Source organism: Macaca mulatta, chromosome 20 (assembly GCF_049350105.2).
Source record: "Macaca mulatta isolate MMU2019108-1 chromosome 20, T2T-MMU8v2.0, whole genome shotgun sequence".
Lineage (NCBI taxonomy): Eukaryota > Metazoa > Chordata > Mammalia > Primates > Cercopithecidae > Macaca > Macaca mulatta.
In genome coordinates, this window is record NC_133425.1 from 11,921,130 (window position 1) to 11,941,954 (window position 20,825).

General features: G+C 47.3%; 1 protein-coding gene across 11 annotated transcripts in view; it reads right to left on the bottom strand.

Moving 5' to 3' along the window:
- Window positions 1-20,825, bottom strand: part of TVP23A (trans-golgi network vesicle protein 23 homolog A) — a 56,740-nt gene that overhangs the window by 8,099 nt on the left and 27,816 nt on the right. For 6 of the 11 annotated variants that reach the window (XR_003725586.2, XR_013412435.1, XR_013412433.1 and 3 more), the window contains exons 3-7: window positions 6,166-6,310; window positions 4,333-4,422; window positions 3,616-3,744; window positions 1,958-2,086; window positions 542-601 (exon numbers count right to left, since the gene is read on the bottom strand). Coding sequence is in view for 3 of the 11 variants with exons in the window: in XM_015125610.3 (XP_014981096.1) it covers window positions 542-601; window positions 1,958-2,086; window positions 3,616-3,744; window positions 4,333-4,422; window positions 6,166-6,310 (553 nt within the window). In the remaining 8 variants the exon portion in view is untranslated. Of the gene's footprint in view, window positions 1-541; window positions 602-1,957; window positions 2,087-3,615; window positions 3,745-4,332; window positions 4,423-6,165; window positions 6,311-18,746; window positions 18,855-19,019; window positions 19,135-20,095; window positions 20,151-20,825 lie in introns of all 11 variants that reach the window. The other 5 variants (XR_013412438.1, XR_013412437.1, XR_013412439.1 and 2 more) reach the window with 2 other exon arrangements.

Below are 20,825 nucleotides of genomic sequence, written 5' to 3' on the forward strand. Positions count from 1 at the left end.
ACAGTATATCCAGTAATGTCCAGTGGCATGCAAACCAATATTCAGGCTTTTAAATTATAGAAAAAAGAGAGACAGATGTAAACTCTACAGTCATCCTCACTGCCATGAGGTGCTTGCTCTCTTTGAGACACACAGGATCTGAGACCAGCTGGAAGAAGAGTAAATTCCTGTTTTCTCTCCACTCTGGGACATAAAAGTGGGTGGGTGGGAAACAAGAACAAATCCCCTTGTTCTTTCCCTCCCTTGTCTCTTTTCCCTCCCCACCCTTCCCTAGGACCACACATATGGTCAGATTTGCACATGTTCAGTGTGAGGAAGGTGTGACCTCACACCCCACCCCCCACAGCTCCTCACTCCAAGAGCTATGAGGCTGCAAAGCCCAGGGCAGGCCCATTGCCCAGTCTGCTTCTTGCCTGATCACGTACCAGGCCACCCCAGGGAACAGGGGAAGCCCACCCAAACCCTGGGCCCTGTGCCTCAAGAGCTGCATTTTTCAGAATTCCCCAGCCCCTCCACACGGGTGCCACGATCCATTTCTCACCTAATGCTGGTGAATCTCCAGCCCCTCAAGGCCCGGCTTCTGAAAGTCACCTGGGCAGGCCTGCAAGGGGAAAAGTCAACCATGGTTTTCTGTCCTTACACGCGACTGGGGCAGTCCTGCTGATGCAAGGCCAGAGAAAACCCACAAAGTACAGAAAACCTGCGGAATTGGTTGCTTGACGTCTTGGCATAAAGCAGCACTGTTCAAATTTAAGATGGTTCAAACCATTTCAGGATGAACCTGGTCAAATTTCAAAGACCTCCTATCTCTCACTTTTAGAAATATCTGTTAAGTTTAAAAAAAAAAAAAAAAAAAAACAAGCCGGGCATGGTAGTTCATGCCTGTAATCCCAGCACTTTGGGAGGTCAAGGCAGGCGGATCACTCGAGGCCAGGAGTTTGAGACCAGCCTGGTCAACATGGCAAGACCCCGTCTCTTCTATAAATACAAAAATGAGCCAGGCGTGGTGGTGCCCACCTGTAATCCCAGCTACTCGGGAGGCTGAGGCAGGAGAATCACTTGACCCGGGAGGCGGAGGTTGCAGTGAGCCAAGATCATGCCACTGCACTCCGGCCTGGGAGCAGAGGGAAATTCCCATCTCAAAAAATAACAATAATAATAATAACAAAAATGGAAAAACCGTTTGTGACTCTTAATTCTATAGTTTTAAAAATCACTGAAAACAATGGCAGTCACAAAAGGACAAAAACTATAATTGCACTTAACAGGAGGTCCCTAGGGCTGTCAAACCAACAGACTCAGAAAGCAGAATGCTGGTTCCTAGGGCCAGGAGGCAAGGAGAAGGGGGAGTTAATGTTTTACAGGTACTGAGCTTAAATTTTGCAAGATGAAAGCAGTTCTGGAGCTGGGTGGGGTGAAGGTTGCACAACATGGTGGTTATACTTAATGCCACAGAACAATACACTTTAAAATGGTTAAAAGGCTACATTTTATGTAAATCTTACAATTAAAAAGCAAAACTGCCAGCACAGTGGCTCACAGCTGTAATCCCAGCACTTTGGGAGGCCAAGGCAGGCGGGTTGCTTGAGCTCAGGAGTTCAAGACCAGCCTGGGCAACACGGCAAAACTTTGCCTCTACAAAAATAATTAATAATTTTTTAAAAATTAAAAACTTAGCCGGGCATGGTGGTACACACCTGTAGTCCCAGTTACTCGAGAGGCTGAGGTGGGAGGATTGCTTGAGCCCGGGAGATGGAAGTTGCAGTGGGCCATGATCACACCACTGCACTCTAGCCTGGGTGACAGAGCAAGATCCTTCCTCCCAAAAAATAAATAAACAATAAAACAATGGCAGCCTGGCTGATATGTTACATTATAAACCGCAGTTGCCAGCAGGCCACCTTGACTTTGACTACCTGGAGAGGAGTGGTCCAGGAGTCAGACCTCAGTTACTCACCGTCTGGAACACTGTCTGGGACAGGAAACTGGCTGTGACCTTGCTAATGTCACTGTTGCCTCCCATCTTACAAAGGATGTAGCCATACAGGTTTGCAACTTGGAGAGAGATCCCAGCAACCACGAGAGCCTGCACTCAGACAAAGAAAGCAAAGGTCACTGTCTTTTTTTTTTTTTTTTTTTTGAGATGGAGTCTCGCTCTGTTGCCCAGGCTGGAGTGCAGTAGCATGATCTCGGCTCACTGCAAGCTCCGCTTCCTGGGTTCACGCCATTCTCCTGCCTCAGCCTCCCGAGTAGCTGGGACTACAGGCGCCCACCACCACACCAGGCTAAATTTTTGTATTTTTTTTTTTTTAATAGAGAAGGGGTTTCACCGTGTTAGCCAGGATGGTCTCGATCTCCTGACGCAGAGGTCACTTTCTAAGAGCATTTACAGAAATGCACCTCTCAAGCCAAGTAGAAGTGCTCTAGCCAGCACCTAAGAATAGTGATGGCCAACATTGACTGAGCATTTGCAAATACCCATGGACACCTCAGAATCATTACAATTGGAGAGGTTGCCACCATCATCATCCCGTTTTACAAGGAAGAAACTGAGGCTCAGGAAGATTAAACCTGCCCAAGGCCACAGAACTGGAGCGTGGTCGAGCCGGGATCCAAATTCCAGAGCCCGCACTTTCATTAAATGACACTGTTGTTTTACTATCTACAAGTATTTTGTTTTCTCTCTTTTTTAATTTTTTTTAAGATGGAGCCTCACTCTGTCACCCAGGCTGGAGTGCAGTGGCGCGATCTTGGCTCACTGCAACCTCTGCCTCCTGGATTCAAGCACTTCTCCTGCCTCAGCCTCCCAAGTGACTGAGATTACAGGCATGTGCCACTATGCCCGGCTAATTTTGGTATTTATAGTAGAGACAGAGTTTTGCCATGTTGGCCAGGCTGGTCTCAGGTGATTCACCTGCCCCCGCCTCCCAAACTGCTGGGATTACAGACGTGAGGTACCGCACCAGCCTGTGTGAGTCCATTTATATGAAATGCCCAGAACAGGCAAATCCATAGAAACAGAAAAATTAATAGGTGCCAGGGTTTGGAGGAACAGAAGCATAAGGAAGCAATGTTGAAAGGGTGCAAGGCTTCTTTTTCAGGTGATGAAAATTTCCTAACATTGATGGCGGTGTTGGCTGCACAACTCTATGACTGCACTAGAAGCCACTGAATTTCACACTTAGTATTTATTTATTTTATTTTTTGGAGACAGGGTCTCACTCTAGCGCCCAGGCTGGAGTGCAGTGGCACAGTCTTGGCTCACTGCAACCTCTGCCTCCCGGGCTCAAGCATACACACCACCATGACTGGCTAATTTTTGTATGTTTTGCAGAGATGGGGTTTTACTGTGTTGCCCAGGCTGGTCTTAAACTCCTGAGCTCAAGCAATCCTTCTGCCTTGGGCTCCCTAAGGCCTGGGATTACAGGCGTGAGCCACCATGCCAAGCCCCTAATTGTATACTTTAAATGGGTACATTGTATGGAATGTGTATTATATCTCAATAAACTTATTACAACTGTTCAATCAATAACGAATAACAACAGAAGCCTAGCAGTGCAAACACCGGTTTTGCAGAGACATCAAAGCAATGTGGAAGTCAAGGTATGGCCTTACCAGCCACTTCAGCTTCAAGGAAAATAAGGTGCCAAAAAAAACCACAATCCATATCATGGGGCAGATGATGAGGCCCAGCCAGAAGATTCGCGCTTCAGCTTCTGTGGCAGCAATGTTATTCGAGGAGACCTGTTTAAGGAAAGTAATTCAAATGTCAAAACAAGCAGAAAGGTTGCAAACGAACGAGCGTGCTCGCATTTTCATTTATTTTAGTTTGCAGATGCTTTTGTTGTTGTGGGGTTTTTTTGTTGTTGATGTTGTTTTATTTTTTGAGACGAAGTCTCATTGTGTCACCCAGGCTGGAGTGCAGTGGCATGATCTTGGTTCACTGGAACCTCCGCCTCCTGGGTTCGAGTGATTCTCCTGCCTCAGCCTCCCGAGTAGCTGGGATTACAGGTGGCTGCCACCACGCCCGGCTAATTTTTGTATTTTTAGTAGAGACAGGGTTTCACCATGTTGCCCAGGCTCGTCTCAAACTCCTGACCTCAAGTGATCCACCCACCTCCGCCTCCCAAAGTGCTGGGATTACAGGCGTGGGCCACCATGCCCAGTCTATTTTGCATACACTTTTGCCACACCCATGTTTCACCAGGGCACCCGCAGCAGTGGCTTTTGTGTAGCTGGAATCAGATATGCATAAAACTCCAAAGGAACCCACAGAAACTTTCTACGCCCATTATCCCCGCTCTGGTTAGTTCAGCTCGTCATGGAGAATACCTTCCTGGCTTCAAAGATCCAGTGGCTCTTCCCATCTTCATCTATCTGGTTCCACCATCGAAGGCCCACCAGGAGTCTTCCGGTTACATTCTGAAGACAACAGACAAATGACTCTGAGCAGGTCACAAGCAAAGAGGCGTATTCACTGTGTTGATAAATAAAAAGTCCCCTGATTCATGTCAGACTTGTACTGGAAGCAGGAAGAAAAAAAGGTGTTGAATTGTAGTGAATTCTCAGATGTCAAGGCTTCTAGTTTTCAACTAAGCTCACTTTAAAAAGTTACACACGGCTGGGCGTGGTGGCTCATGCCTGTAATCCCAGCACTTTGGGAGGCTGAGGTGGGAGGATCATGAGGTCAGGAGATCAAGACCATCCTGGCTAACAAGGTGAAACCCTGTCTCTACTAAAAATGCAAAAAAATTAGCCGGGCATAGTGGCGGGCGCCTGTAGTCCCAGCTACTCGGGAGGCTGAGGCAGGAGAATGGCTTGAACCTGGGAGGTGGAGCTTGCAGTGAGCCGAGATAGCGCCACTGCACTCCAGCCTGGCCGACAGAGCAAGACTCTATCTCAAAAAAAAAAAAAAAAAAAAAGTTACACACTCCCCCCACAAACATATATAATTTATATGGTCATATTATATATGTTTTAAATATATGTATTAATTCATATACAAGTGACATGGTTTGGCTGTCTCCCCACCCAAACCTCATCTTGAATTGTCGCTCCCATAATTCCCACGTGTTATGGGGGAGACCAGGTGGGAGATAATTGAATCATAGGGGCAGTTTCCCCTACACTGTTCTCGTGGTAGTGAATAAGTGCCGCAAGATCTGATGGTTTTTATAAGGGGAAACCCCTTTTGCTAGGCTTTCATTCTCTCGCTCGCTCTCTCTCTGTTTTTTTTTTTTTTTTCTGAGACAGAGTTTGGCTCTTGTCACCCAGACTGGAGTGCAGTGGCACAATCTTGGCTCACTGCAACCTCCACCTCCTGGGTTCAAATGATTCTCCTGCCTCAACCTCCCAAGTAGCTGGGATTACAGGCACACACCACCATGCATGGCTAATTTTTGCATTTTTAGTAGAGACGGGGTTTCTCCATGTTGGCCAGGCAGGCTGGTCTCAAACTCCTGACTTCAGATGATCCTCCCACCTCGGCCTCCCAAAGTGCTGGGATTACAGGAGTGAGCCACCGCGCCCGGCTGGCTTCCATTCTCTCATCTGCCACCGTGTAAGATTTGCCTTTCGCCTTCCACCATGACTGTGAGGCCTCCCCAGCCATGTGGAACTGTAAGTTCCTTAAACCTTTTTGTCTTCATAAATTACCTAGTCTTGGGTATGTCTTTATAAGCAGTGTGAAAACAGACTAATACAGTAAGTTTTACAAAAAAATGCAGAGTCATATGGGGTTGTCACATGTGCAAGAATGACAATTGACATTTGACAAAAGCCATTTATTAAGCGCTAAACAATGCATTTTTCCCCTTAGCTTTTTTTTTTTTTTTTTTTTTTTGAGACGGAGTTTCACTCTTGTTGCCCAGGCTGGAGTGTAATAGTGTAATCTCGGCTCAGTGCAACCTCCGCCTCCTGGGTTCAAGTGATCCTCCTGCCTCAGCCTCCCGAGTAGCTGGGATTACAGGCATGTGCCACTGCGCCCGGCTAATTTTGTATTTGTAGTAGAGACAGGGTTTCTCCATTCCCCCTACTTTTAAGTGACACTGCTCAGCACTCTTAAGCATGTCTCAGGAGTCTAAACCAAAGTATCTCTTGATCCCACGCATATAGGGGACAAGCCTCGTGTTTCGGGAGTAGTGACATCACAGGAAAGGGCCTCACCTTCACAGACCAGAAGTCCAGGGACAGGAGGAGCAGCACCGTGACAAAACAGCCCACAAAGCTCTTGCCGAACCAGTCGCAGCACACGTAGGTGACGATGGCACTCACTCGGAAAAACAGGTGGAAAAAGGTGGCCAAGGGGTGTCTAGGAAAGGACCCAGAAGGCGCCCTCACTCCAAGAGCCAAGCGGATGGTTACTGAATTCCCTTCACCATTTCAGACTTTGCTGGGGGCATTCACATGGCTCAATGGAATGTTCTCCCTGGTGCATATGAAGCAGAAACTCAGGCTGTAGCCCTGGGGATGCATTATTAGGTCAGCAGTCCCCAAATAGTCATGCTGACACTGTTTTTTTCCCTCCCCTTCGAAGAATCCAGTACTTTCCCGCCACTTGACTCCAAATATCACTCTCCCTCTTTGAAACACGGTCATCTTTGAAGTGAAATGTGACAGCAATCACTGCCTCCCCGCCCAGCAGAGATGACAGTCAGTTCCCCAAAGGTAAAGGTTGGGTTTTTCCGCCAGTCACTGAACTCCAAGCTCACATGCAGCCCACGGGGCAAGTGTCTCATGTCATCGGGGAATGTGTTCCTGGACAGAGCGAAACATGTGACCTGTGAGTGGCAGGTCTCACTCATCATAGTTGCTCAGTGGTGAGTGGCACGTGAATCCTGGCATTTAACCTAGGGGAAGGTGGTTCTTGTTCACTGTTCCTTTAGACACAAACCTGGCCAGAAAGAAGAGAGGGAGCCAAGGGGAACATGCTCATCTTATGTAAATTGCTTTTTTTCTGTTTTTTTTTTTCTATTATTTTTATTTTTTTTAATTAATTTATTTTTTTTTGAGACGGAGTCTTGCTCTGTGGAGTGCAGTGGCATGATCTCGGCTCACTGCAGCCTCCACCTCCTGGGTTCAAGCAGTTATCCTGCCTCAGCCTCCCGAGTAGCTGAGATCACAGGCGCCCACCACCATGCCCAACTAATTTTTATATTTTGAGTAGAAATGGGATTTCAACATGTTGGCCAGGCTGGTCTCGAACTCCTGACCTCAGGTGATCCGTCCGCTTCAGCTTCCCAAATTGCTGGGATTACAGGCATAAGCAAGTACGCCCGGCCTTTTTTTTTTTTTTTTTTTTTTAATGTGAGTTTGATAGTCTGATATAGGCCACGTGCCACCTGTAATGCCAGCACTTTGGGAGGCCGAGGCGGGTGGATCACCTGAGGTCAGGAGTTCAAGACCAGCCTGGCCAACATCGTGAAACCCCATTTCTACTCAAAACACAAAAATTAGCTGGGCATGGTGGCGTCCGCCTGTAACCCTAGCTACTCGGGAGGCTGAGGCAGGAGAATCACCAGAACCTGGGGGCGGAGGTTGCAGTGAGCCGACATTGCACCACTGCACTCCAGGCTGGGTAAGAAAGTTAGACTCCATCTCAAAACAAGAAAAGAATGGTCACCAAGTTGTCTAGAGCAGGTGATGGCAGCGGGTGATGTGGGCCAGACTGAAGACACTTGTGGGTTTCTGTTTCTTTCTATAGTTTCCCAGTTTAGATAGAGCACACAGGTAGAGAACGATACTCAACTATGATCAAGAAATCAACAGCACGAGCCCAGTTGTTATCAGAAAGGGGACCAGATCCAGACCCCAAGAGAGGGTTCTTGGATCTCACCCAGGAAAGAATTCAGGGCAAACCCACTGAGTAAAGTGAAAGCAAGTTTATTAGGAAAGTAAAGGAATAAAGAATGGCTAGTCCATAGATAGAGCCGTCCTAAGGGCTGCTGTTTGCCCATTTTTATGGCTATTTCTTGATGATATGCTGAATGAGGGGTGAATTATTCATGCCTCCCCTTTTTAGACCATATAGGGTAACTCCCTGACATTGCCGTGGCGTCTGTAAATTGTCATGGCGCTGGTGGGAGTGTAGCAGTGAGGAAGACCAGAGGTCATTCTCGTGGCCATCTTGGTTTGGGTAGGTTTTAGCCGGCTTTTTTTCTGCAACCTGTTTTATCAGCAAGGTCTTTATGACCTGTATCCTGTGCGATCTTCTGTCTCATCTTGTGACTTACAATGCCTTAACTATCTGGGAATGCAGCCCAGTAGGTCTCAGCCTCATTTTACCCAGCCCCTATTCAACATGGAGTTGCTCTGGTTCACACACCTCTGACACAGTGATGGATGGCAATGAAACCCACACCTCAGGGCAGGGGAGGAAAAGGGAGGGATGAAAGGGACTCTTCCCAGCACCACTGGTCTGGTGCAAATCAGACCCAGTACTGCCAGATCCAAGATTTTCAGGAGAAGTCAGAAATCCATACTTGCAATGGGAAATCTGATTTTAAATGATGGCCGCTAATTCTTTTACTGAAATATCCCAGTCTGTGTTTCTCACTGGCCTGCAAGCAGTGAGCTTGCAACCTCTGGATTAGAGTTATAAAATGCTGTGGGCTTTGGCAAATGAGAGGCAGAATGGGGTGGCCACAGAGGTCCACACAGAACTGCAGGGAAAGAGCCTGCTCACTCTCCCCAAGAAGAAATGGAGTCAGAGTCAGCACAACATAGACGCCTATAAAACTGTGGGGCTTCTGACTCCCAGGGGAATGTTAAGAGTCAGAAGCAGACTTCACAGTGACTTTTTGCATGGCAAAGCACCAACCATTCACCAGGATGGGTCTCGTCTGAGCCTTTCAGGCTCTCAGCTCTGCCAGTGACCTGAATGAAAACCAACCCTGGAAGTGTACCCCGCATTTAAAAATTAGACAGGATCACCAGGTGTTGTAGTTGACACCTGTAATCCTAGCACTTTGGGAGGCTGAGGCAGGCAGATCACTTGAAGTCAGGATTTCAAGACCAGCCTGGCCAACATGGTGAAACTCCGTCTCTACTAAAAATACAAAAATTAGCCAGTTGTGGTGGCTCATGTTTGTAATCCCAGCTACTCAGGAGGCTGAGGCAGGAGAATCGCTTGAACCCGGGAGGTGGAGTGTGCGGTGAGTCGAGATGGCACCATTGCACTCCAGCCTGGGCAACAGAGCAAGTCTCTGTCTCAAAGAAGAATTAGACAGGATCACATAGAACTTAAAAACTTCCTGGAGTGTTCCAGAAGGTAAGAATCTTGGGTGTCTCTTTTTGCTTTAAACCTTATTGAGAATTTCCTAACTAACTGAATAAAATTTTGTCCCTTGCCCTTGGAGATAAATAAACGCTCTTTCAATAACTGAAAGTTCTTTGAGGGCACAGACCATGTTTGGGGATATTTTTATATCCCCAAAAGCAGCCGGTATTTAAGATTCTCAGCAAACATGTTTGTTATGTTGAACTTGTAATCAAGTCAGAATCGTTGGAAACATCTGTCCTCTTTGTAGAACAATAGAGACGTAAATACGTATAGAGGGTCGAGCTCGGTGGCTCACGCCTATAATCCCAGCACTGGGAGGCTGAGGTGGTGGATCACTCGAGGTCAGGAGTTCGAGACCAGCCTGGCCAACATGGTGAAACCCTATCTCTACTAAAAATACAAAAATTAGCCAGGCCTGATGGCAGGCGCCTGTAATCCCAGCCACTCGGGAGGCTGAAGCAGGAGAAATCCTTGAACCTGGGAGGCAGAGGTTGCAGTGAGCCGAGATTGCACCATGGCACTCCGGAGCAAGACTCCATCTCAAAACAAAATATATAGATCTCAAAAAAAGGTCAGAGTGTGACCCAAGTGTGCACTGACCCATGGTAAAATGTGGAAGTAAATGCATTCGAATAAATCCCCTGCCCACCCGCTTCTTTTCTTTTTTCTTTTTGGCTGTGGCTTTCCTAAAATAAAATGCTGAAAAATTTCCAGTTGTTGATAGCTTCCAGTTAGCTGGGCCCTGATTAACTCAGTGGAAAGTGGTGTTATTCAAACAGAGTTCAAAGCCCAAAGCAAGTAGAAGAGGACGCCTGTTGCCCTTTTAAATGTTGCTTTAATCCTGTTTCATGCAGGTTGCTCCATCAGCATCCTCCAAGTCCTCATTCAGTCCCCACCTGGAGTTTGCCCAGCCTGTGCCTCTAGCTAATACTGTGTGATCTCAGACCAGTTTTCCAGTTTTGAGAGTTTTGAAAGTCATGGCGTAAGTCCTGTCCACTCATCTCTGCCATCGGGTCCTCCATCCTCCTGCTCCCCGGCAACATGGAGCACACTCCCCGCCTCCCCACCCCCACCAATCACCTCCAGGTCCTAGTGCCATTGCTCTCTAACTCCGCTCTCCCAGGCACCAACCTGGGAGGTCGCCCCTTGAGAGGCAAACGGCACAGTGGGCATGGCACAGCTGCGTGTGTTCCCGGACCAACTGAGGATCAGGTGGCATATTCTTGTGGCCCCAAAACGAGATGCAGATGAACTGGGAGAGGAAGTTTTTATTTCTGTAGCCAGTTACAGGGAGAAGACCTAGAAAATAACGCCAGGTCAACTCAAAATTACCGAGTTTTCCAGAGCTTACATACCTTCTGAGCTATATGTCATGGGTAAGTTTGCATTCATCTAAAACAAGTGATTGGCTGGGGGCAGTGGCTCATGCCTGTAATCCCAGCACTTTGGGAAGCTGAGGCGGGCAGATCACTTGAGGTCAGGAGTTGGAGACTAACCTGGCCAACATGGCAAAACTCCGGCTCTACTAAAAATAGAAAAATTAGCGGGCCTGGTGGCGCGTGCCTATAATTCCAGCTACTCAGGAGGCTGAGGCACGGGAATTGCTTGAACCCAAGAGGCGAAGGTTTCGGTGAGCCAAGATCATGCCACTAGACTCCAGCCTGGGCGACAGAGCGAGACTCCATCTCAAAATGAATGAATGAAGAAAATAAAATAAAGATTAACTTCTTTTAATCTATAACTAAGATCTGAGTCCCAAAGACCTTCCTCTGGAGCCTCAGTAAATTTACTTAATCTAAGTGGGTCCAGGTGCTGGGGTGATTACCCTCATCTTGTCTCCTGCTAAATCATGAAGGTTTGGGAAGCCTCTTCAGACCCCCACTAAACTTGTTTGTGGAGGACTGGGGAGTTTCTTTGGACCCCCCAATAAACTTATTTAATCCTAAATGGCTCCTGTTAAGAATTCCTTCGTTATCTTGTCATACTTCAAGGACCAGGAAAGGCCTGGACACAACTCTGGGTGGGCTTTTGTTACATTCCAGCCTTTGTATAAGGGCACTGGCTCTCTCAGCTTTTAATATTTAACTTCACCACTGAGTCAGTGCTGAGACAGCTGTTACGGAGGCCTGTGTTAGTGAGACCTGGCCTGCCACCCATGGGCTTGGGTGCTAGACCACCAGGGTTCCAATCCTCGCTCTAACCTCTGAGTAGCTCTGTGGTCTTCTCTAAGCTACTTTGTGATCCCTCCATCTCCTCTTCTGCAAAATGGGAATGCCAACAGGATCCACTTCCTAAGATACTGAAAACATCGGGTGACGATGGTACATATAAAGTGCCTGAAACACACACCATGCTCAAAAATAGGTGACAGCCATTACCATCTCAGTGCTCCGTGTCATTCAAAACAACAGTTCCACCACCAAGAGCCAAACTGTGAAATTCCCCCTCTGACCACAACTTTCTCTCACTCCTGAGGGGACGACTTTTTGTCTTTGCAGGGATCTCCCAAGCCTCCTGGGCCCCTTACGTTCCCCCAGAATCGTGTTCAACTTGAACAGGTGCTATTTCCGCACAGTATCCAACATCCCCAACCCCAGACAGGTAGAAACCCATTGTTTCAAGAAGAGGAGACTGGGTGTGGTGGCTCACGCCTGTAATCCCAGCACTCTGGGAGGCAGAGGTGAGCAGATCACTTGAGGTCAGGAGTTCAGGACCAGCCTGGCCAACATGGTGAAACCCCATCTCTACTAAAAATATAACAATTAGCTGGGTGTGCTGACACACGCCTGTAGTCTCAGCTACTCAGGAGGCTGAGATAGGAGGATCACTTGAACCTGGGAGGCAGAGGTTGCAGTGAGCCGAGATCATGTCACTGCACTCCAGCCTGGGTGACAGAGTGAGACTCCATCTCAAAAGAAAAAAGAAGAGGCGAGAAAATGACACAGTAATGAAAGGGGGAAATGAGATTACACAAGTAAAGTGTTGTCAAGGCGGGAAGAGTCCTGATGGGGGCTTCTGTTCAACTTTCCTCTCTTTCTAGATCCATTTATGCAGCTCTGGGCCCTTGTCACCCATTGTCTTCCTCCCTGGAGGGAAGCACAGTAGATTCTCAACCTGAAATGTGCACGAAAGCCACCTGAGGAGGTCTCATGTCGTGCACAGGACACATGGATTCAGATTTCAGGTGGGATCTGGACATGAATTTCACAAAGAAAAAGCCCAGCTCTGCCCAGGTTCAGCAAACTACAACCTAAGGGCCAAATCTGGCCATGGCCTGCTTTTGTAAATAAAGTGTGGAGTCTTAATTAGGGAGAGTCAGGTTGGCAGAAATGAGGGAAAGTAAAAAGAAAAGGCTGATAAGCTATAAATCTACCTCTGTTCATTGTCCAGAACACACAGCCCTCCTTCACAAATAACAGTCTTTTTTTTTTTTTTTTTTTTTGAGACAGAGTCTCACTCTGTTGCCCAAGCTGGAGTGCAGCGGTGTGATCTCGGCTCACTGCAGTCTCTGCCTCCCAGGTTCAGGCGATTCTCCTGCCTCGACCTCCTGAGTAGCTGGGATTACAGGTGCCTGCAACCACACCTGACTAATTTTTGTATTTTTAGTAGAGACGGAGTTTTGCCATGTTGGCTAGGCTGGTCTCGAACTCCTGACCTCAGGTGATCCACCTGACTCAGTCTCCCAAAGTGCTGAGATGACAGGTGTGAGCTACCGCTCCTGGCCAAATAACACAACCTTTCTGCACCCAGCTGTCATCCAACCTTAAGCTGATACAAAAATCACAAGTGAACTCACTGCAACATTGGCATTATCAGTACTTCACAAAGCCCTCTTCAGCACACAGCACAAGCACCATCCTAGAAAATCCCCAGCAAGCCTTTGTTTCCTGGCAGTCAGCTCCTCTCTTGCTGGCCTGCCCGTTGCTCCTTTGAAATGTACTTCCATACTTTCTCTAATAAATCTGCTTGTCTACCTGTTTAACTGTGTTGGTAAATTCTTAACCCTGTGCCACCAGCCCCAGGTAGTTGCTGCTAACCTGTGACATAAACTTTTTGTTGGTTTTGTTTTTGTTTTTGTTTGTTTGTTTTTAAGACAGGGTCTCACTCTGTCACCCAGGCTGGAGTGCAGTGGCGTGATCAAGGCTCACTGCAGCCTCGACCTCCCAGGCTCAAGCACTGCTCCCACGTCAGCCTTCCAAGTAGCTGGGAATACAGGCAAACACCACCACACCTGACTCATTTTTAAATTTTTTTGTAGAGATGGGATCTCACTCTTTTGCCCAGGCTGGTCTCAAATTCCTGGGCTCAAGCTATCCTCCCATCTTAGCCTCTCTAAGTGCTATAGTTACAGGTGTGAACCACTGCGCCCAGCCTATAAATAAGGTTTTACTGGAACACAGTCACACTCACTCATTCGCTGGACTGTCAAGCCCCAAATACCCAGAGAGTGTGCCAATCCCTGCTCCAGACCAGCAAGAACAACTTGGTGATGACATTAGGCTCCCTTCAAAACAACCCAAAATGAAGCAAACTGCCCCTACCTGCTCCCCAAATCCACACCCCAAAAAATCTGCTTTCAAAAGCTGGGGGGTGGTTGCTGCCTGACTGGCAGAATCCCAAGGGGTTGTGTTCTTTCTTGGAGTGGGTGAGGGGGTGGTGATTGGGAAGGGGTATGAGAGAGACTTCTAGATGCTGGAATGTTCCATAGCTTTAATGACTACACGTGTAAAAATTCACTGAACCATACAAATTTCCTATTGGAAGCCGCTGACCAAAGCCAAATCTTTGCAAATCACTCTAAACATTTTACATGTGATACAATCCAGCAACCACAATCCCCAGTGTTTACCGAAGTGAGCTAAAAACCTACGTCTGCACAAAAAGCAACACACACATGTTTACAGCAGCTTCATTCATAATTGCCAAAACTCAGAAGCAACTAAGATGTCCTTCAATTGGCTGGGTGTGGTGGCTCATGCCTGCAATCGCAGCTCTTTGGGAGGCTGAGGTGGGCAGATCACTTGAGACCAAGAGTTCCAGACCAGCCTGGCCAATATGGTGAAAACCCATCTCTACTAAAAATACAAAAAAATTAGCCGGGCATGGTGGCACATGCTGTAGTCCCAGCTGCTGGAGAGGCTGAGGCATGAGAATCACTTGAACGCATGAAGTGGAGGTTGCAGTGAGTCAAGATCGCACCACTGCACTCCAGCCTGGGTGACGGAGTGAGACTCTGTCTCAAAAAACAAACAAACAAATAAGATGTCCTTCAATAGCAGAATGGATAAACCGTGGTATATCCAGACAACAGAATGTTATTCAATGCTAAAAAGAAACGAGCTATCGGACCTCAAAAAGGCATGGGGGAGCCTTCAATGTATATTGCTTAGTGAAAGAGGTTAATCTGAAAAGGCCGTGTATGGACAACTTCCACTATACAACGTACTGGAAAAGGCAAAACTCTAAAGACAGTAAAAAGATCAGTAGTTGCCAGGAGTTCCAGAGGGTGGGGAGGGATGAAGAGGTGGAGCAGAGGGGACTTTTCGAGCTGGGAAACTACTCTGTATGATGTTGTGATGGAGGATACATGACATTACACATTTACCAAAACTCACAGAATGGGCCAGGCGTGGTGGCTTACGCCTGCCTACAATCCCAGCACTTTGGGAGGCCTAGGGGGCAGATAGTTTGAGTCCAGCAGTTCAAGACCAGCCTGGCCAACATGGTGAAACACTGTTTCTACTAAAAATACAAACAGTAGCCAGGTGTGGTGGTGCACACCTGTAATCCCAGCTACTCAGGAAGATGAGGAAGAATTGCCTGAACCCGGGAAGGGGAGGTTGCAGTGAGCTGAGATCCCACCACTGCACTCCCACCTAGGTGACAGAGCAAGACTCTGTCTCAAAAAAAAAAAGAAAAAATATCAACCTGGGCAACATGGTAAAACCCCATCTCTACCAAAAAAAGAAAAAAATAATAAAGTTAGCCAGGCATGGTGGCACACGCCTATAGTCTCAGCTACTTGGAGTGCTGAGGTGGGAGGATGGCTTGAGCCTGGAAGGTGGAGGTTGTAGTGATCCGAGATCACACCACTGCATTCCAGCCTGGGCAACAGAGCAAGACCTTTTCTCAAAAAAAAAAAAAAAAAAAAAAAAAAGAAGAAGAAAGAAAGAAAGAAAAAAAGAAAACAGAAAAAAACCTCATAAAATATACAACACCAAGAGTAAACCCTGATATAAACTATGGATTTTAGTTAATAATAATGTATTGGTTCATCAAGTGTAACACATATACCACACTAATGCAAGATGTTTAAAATGGAGAAATTGGGGGAGAAGGGGAATATATAAAAATTTTATGAACTTTCTCCTCAAACTTTGCTACAAAACTGAAACTGCTCTAAAAAACAGAGCCAGGGCCAGGCATGGTGGCTCACGCCTGTAATCCGAGGACTTTGGGAGGCTGAGACAGGTGGATCACTTGAGGTCAGGAGTTCGAGACGAGCCTGACCAAAATGGTGAAACACCATCTCTAAAATACAAAAATTAGCTGAATGTGGTGGCAGGCGCCTGTAATCCCAGCTACTTGGAAAACTGAGGCAGGAGAATCCCTTGAATCCGGGAGGTGGAGGTTGCAGTGAGCTGAGATTGCGCCATTACACTCCAGCCTGGGTGACAGAGCGAGACTCCATCTCAAAAAAAAAAAAAAAAAAAAAAGAGCCAGGGCCAGGCGTGGTGGCTCACACCTGTAATCCCAGCATTTTGGGAGGCCAAGGTGGGTGGATCATCTGAGGTCAGGAGCTCAAGACCAGCCTGGCCAACATGGCGAAACCCTGCCTCTATTAAAAATACAAAAATCAGCCAGGTTTGGTGGGGGGAGCCTATAATCCCAGCTACTGGGGAGGGTGAGGCACAAGAATCGCTTGAACTGGGGAGGTGGAGGTTGCAGTGAGCCGAGATCGCACCACTGCACTCCAGCCTGAGTGACAGAGCAAGACTCCATCTCAAAAAAAAAAAAAAAAAAAGAGCCAGAATTTGTAAAGGTGGATGGACATAGGTATGAGGCTCTGTCTAGATAGAGTACACAGAGAAACAGAGGAGGCACAAATATCACCTTCCCACAACTTCCAAAGCAGGTCTGATTTGGGGGTGTAAACCCTGAATATCTGAGACAGGTCTCAGTTATTTTAGAAAGTTTATTTTGCCAAGGTTGAGAACACCCTCAGGAGGTCCTGACGACATGTGTCCAAGGTGGTCAGGGCACAGCTTGGTTTGCACATTTCAGGGAGACAGGAGACAACAATCAACATATGTAAGACGAACATTGGGGCCAGGCTCGGTGGCTCATGCCTGTAATCCTAGCACTTTGGGAGGCTGAGGCAGGCGGATCACCTGAGGTCAGGAGTTCGAGACCAGCCTGACCAACATGGAGAAATCCCATCTCTACTAAAAATACAACATTAGCCAGGTGTGGTGGCACATGCCTGTAATCCCAGCTACTCGGGAGGCTGAGGCAGGAGAATCACTTGAACCTGGGAGGTGGAGGTTGCAGTGAGCTGAGATTGCGCCATCGCACTCCAGCCTGGGCAACAAGAGTGAAACTCTGTCTCAAAAAAAAAAAAAGATGGACATTGGTTGGGTCTGGAAAGGCAGAACACCTCGAAGCAGGGAGGGGGCTTCCAGGTCATAGGTAGAGTAGAGACAAATGGTCACATTGTTTTGAGTTTCTGATGAGCCTCTCCAAAGGAGGCAATCAGATATGCATTTGTCTCAGTGTGCAGAGAGATGACTTTGAATAGAATGGGAGGCAGGTTGGCCTGAAGCATTTCCCAGTTTGACTTTTCCCTTTAGCTTAATGATTTGGGGGCCCCACGATTTATTTTCCATCCACAGGGGAAGGTGAGTTTATCCTAAATTCAGCAGTGACCTAACAATGTCTTTAAAAGTTGTCCTGTGGCCAGGTGCAGTGGCTCATGCCTGTAATCGCAGCACTTTGGGAGGCTGAGGCAGGAGGATCACTTGAGGCCGGGAGTTTGAGGCTGCAATGAGATATGATCACACCACTGCACTCCAGCCTGGGGAGAGAGGGAGACCTTGTCTAAAGAAGAAGAAGAAAAAAAATCCCTTTACTTTGAAAACTGTACTCTTTTTTTTTAAAGCCCATCTCGAACTAGAATTCCTTATCAAACATCCCATTTTAAATTCTGTGCCCTCTTTCAGACACTGGAAACCTTCCTGCTTCTCAGTATGGCAGGCCTGAAGAAAGGCATCCTCTTCCCTTCTTGGTTTGCTCTGCTCTGTGATGATGTCTAGAATTTGTTTAAAAATAACCTGAGTGTGCGGGGGTGGGAGGGAGTGAAGATGAAACTCGCCACATCCTGGTGATGACTGGGGATGGGCAATGGGAACATCAGGTTCGTTGTTCTCTGTACTTTTACGTAAATTTGAATTTAAAAGTAGAATAAGAAAGAAATCGGCAGAAGCAGCCCTGACTTTGCATTGAGGCCAGATGCCTTTTGGGATAAACCAAGCTCACGGGCTGATATTCTGGGTTCCTAGATGGCCCAGCTGTGGTCCAAAAAAAAAAAAAAGAAAATTTAGACCTAAAAATCCCCCGTTGAGTAATGGAATATTAGAGCTGGATGCATGAAGAAAATTCCAGAAAGCAGGTCCTTTCTTCTGGGCTTACCAGTTCCTCTACAGAAAAGAGGCCACCCCTCTATGAAGTACAAAAGCCCAACCCTCCCTGCACCTGGCCAGCGTGGTGCCAGGAAAGTCAGCGAGTCCAGCCCCACGCTCCTGCTCCATGCTTGCTAGGTATGCAGTCCTGGACAAACTACTGAACCCTTTTTGATATAGGAGTTAAGAAGAAATTATTTAGGCAGATAGTGAGGGTACGAGAGTCCTCTGTAAGGTTTTCCTTTTAATGAAAAGTAGCCCCCAAATTATTTTCTTTCCTAACAAAGAGCAGCCTGTAAAATCCAGCTGCAGATAAGCAAGCTGGAAGCTTGCACAGGTGAACGCCAACAGCTGTGCCAATAGGAAAAGGCTACCTGGGACTAGGCACGTTCAAAATGGCGGCTCCATCTTCTCTTCTCCTTTCCAGTCACATGTACAGAAAGGGGCAGAAAACATGGCACCGGCCAAGTGGAAAGCTCATTTGCATAATAAGATTAGGGTGGGGTGGCCAGCCTTCCGTGAGTGCTATGTGAATGTCACCCCTAGACCAAGCAATCTGTGGGCTCTACGAAAATCAGACACCACCTCCTCAAGCCCGTCTATAAAATCTGGTGCAGTCTGCAGTGGGCTAGTTTTTCGCTTTCAGAAGCCCCTCTCTCTCACAAGGGAGGGAGCTGTTCTCCTTTCTCTTTATTTTGCCTGTTAAACCTTTGCTCCTAAATTCACTCCTCATATGTGTCCGTGTCCTTTATCTTCTCGGTGCGAGATGACAGACCCCAGGTATTTACCCCAGACAACGATGCCGCTTCACTTTGAGCCTCACATGATCCATCCATAAAATGAGACAGTCACATTTACGTCAGATGCCGGAGGCCTTCAACTAATAGAGTCAAACTCTGTAAAATATTTAAAGGGGTTAATCCTGAGCCAAATATGAGAACTGTGACCCATGACACAGCTCCATGGGGTCCTGAGAACATATGCCCAAGGTTCTCAGGCTACAACCTGGCTTTATATGTTTTAGGAAGACAAAGACATCAGTCAATACATGTAAGATGTACCTTGGTTTGGTGTGGAAAGGCGGAACAACTCAAACAGGAAGGGCCCTTCTGCGTCATAAGTAAATTCAAAGATTTTCTGATTGGCAATTGGTTGAAAGAGTTATTATCTACAGACCTGGAATCAAGAGAAAGGAGTGTCTGGGTTAAGATAAGGGGTTGTGAGCAAGGTGTTTTTTTGGTGGTTGTTGTTTTGTTTTGTTTTTGAGGTGGAGTCTCACTCTGTTGCCCAGGCTGGAGTGCAGTGGTGCCATCTTGGCTCACTACAACCTCCACCTCCTGGGTTCAAGTGATTCGCCTGCCTCAGCCTCCTAAGTAGCTGGGACTACAGGTGCCTGCCACCACACCCGGCTAGTTGTTTGTATTTTTAGTAGAGACGGGGTTTCATCATGTTGGTCAGGCTGGTCTCTGTTGGGGACCAGCCTCAACACCACTAGTAGGGTACCCAAAGTCTGGTGGGTTAAGAGTTCATAAAGGTGGGAGCCGGAGGGCCAGAGCAAATCAGAGGCTGCAAAGGGCTCAGAGTTCTGGTCTCCACACTATTTATTGAGTACAATCACTTAGGTCTGAGAAGCAGATGTTCAGGGGTGAAACCGGGAAAGGGAGACAGTATGTCATGCTGTAGCAGTTTAAATGAATCTCCTTCGTGCTCAAACAGCATATTTTGAACTTATCGGAGAGTAGCTGGTGAGAGCGGGCTTAACTAGGAGCCTGCACATCTGTCCACATTCCAGTGCTTCAAAGGAGTGTCTTTCTCCTTGAACACAGTGTTTGCAGATAAAAGAGCAGGTCTCGCTCTGAACATGGGACCATGATGGCAATTTCCTCCTCAGAGGCCTCTTGTGACTTTCCACAACTTATTGTCCCATATTTTTATGGCCAGTTTATGCAGGCACCCCACAAGCAATTTCCCAACAGGTCTCGAACTCCTGACCTCGTGATCCACCTGCCTCGGCCTTGCAAAGTGCTGGGCTTACAGGCGTGAGCCACCGCGCCCGGACAAGAGCAAGGTTTTTATATCACAGATGGCGCCTCCCGGTAGCCAGCTTCAGAGAGAACAGATGGCAAATGATTTTTACCAGCCTTGAAAAGGTGCTGCTCTTCGTGAATTCTCTCCTGGATCAGGGGAAGCACCTGGAAAGGGAAGGGGGTTCTCAACAGAGTGCAGACTTTCCCCACAGGAGACAGCTCTGTAGGGCTCCTTCAAAATACGTCAAAAAATGTATTGATGAAAAGAGTCAAACTCTGTCAAACATGTGATGAGGTTTATTCTGAGCCAAATAGGAGTGACTATAGCCCATGACATAGCCCTCAGGAGATCCTGAGAACATGTGCCCGAGGTGGTTGGGGTACAGCCTGGTTTTATATATTTTTGGGAGATATGAGACATCAATCAAATACATTCAAGATATACATTGGGGCTGGGTGTGGTGATTCACACCTGTAATCCCAGCACTTTGGGAGGTTGAGGCTGCTGGATCCTGGATCACCTGAGGTTAAGAGTTCAAGACCAGCCTGGTCAACATGGTGAAACCCCCCCCCATCTCTACTAAAAACAAAAACAAAAACAGGCCTGGTGGCAGGTGCCTGTAATCCCAGCTGCTTGGGAGACTGAGGCAGAAGACTTGAACCCAGGAGGTAGAGGTTGCAGTGAACTAAGATTGTGCCCCTGCAATCCAGCCTGGGTGACAGAGTGAGACTATGTCTCAAAAAAAAAAAAAAGGGTACAATGGTACATTCGTTTGTTTCAGAAACGCAGGACAACTCAAAGAGGGGCAGGAGGAGGGGGCTGGTTGGTAGGGACTTTCT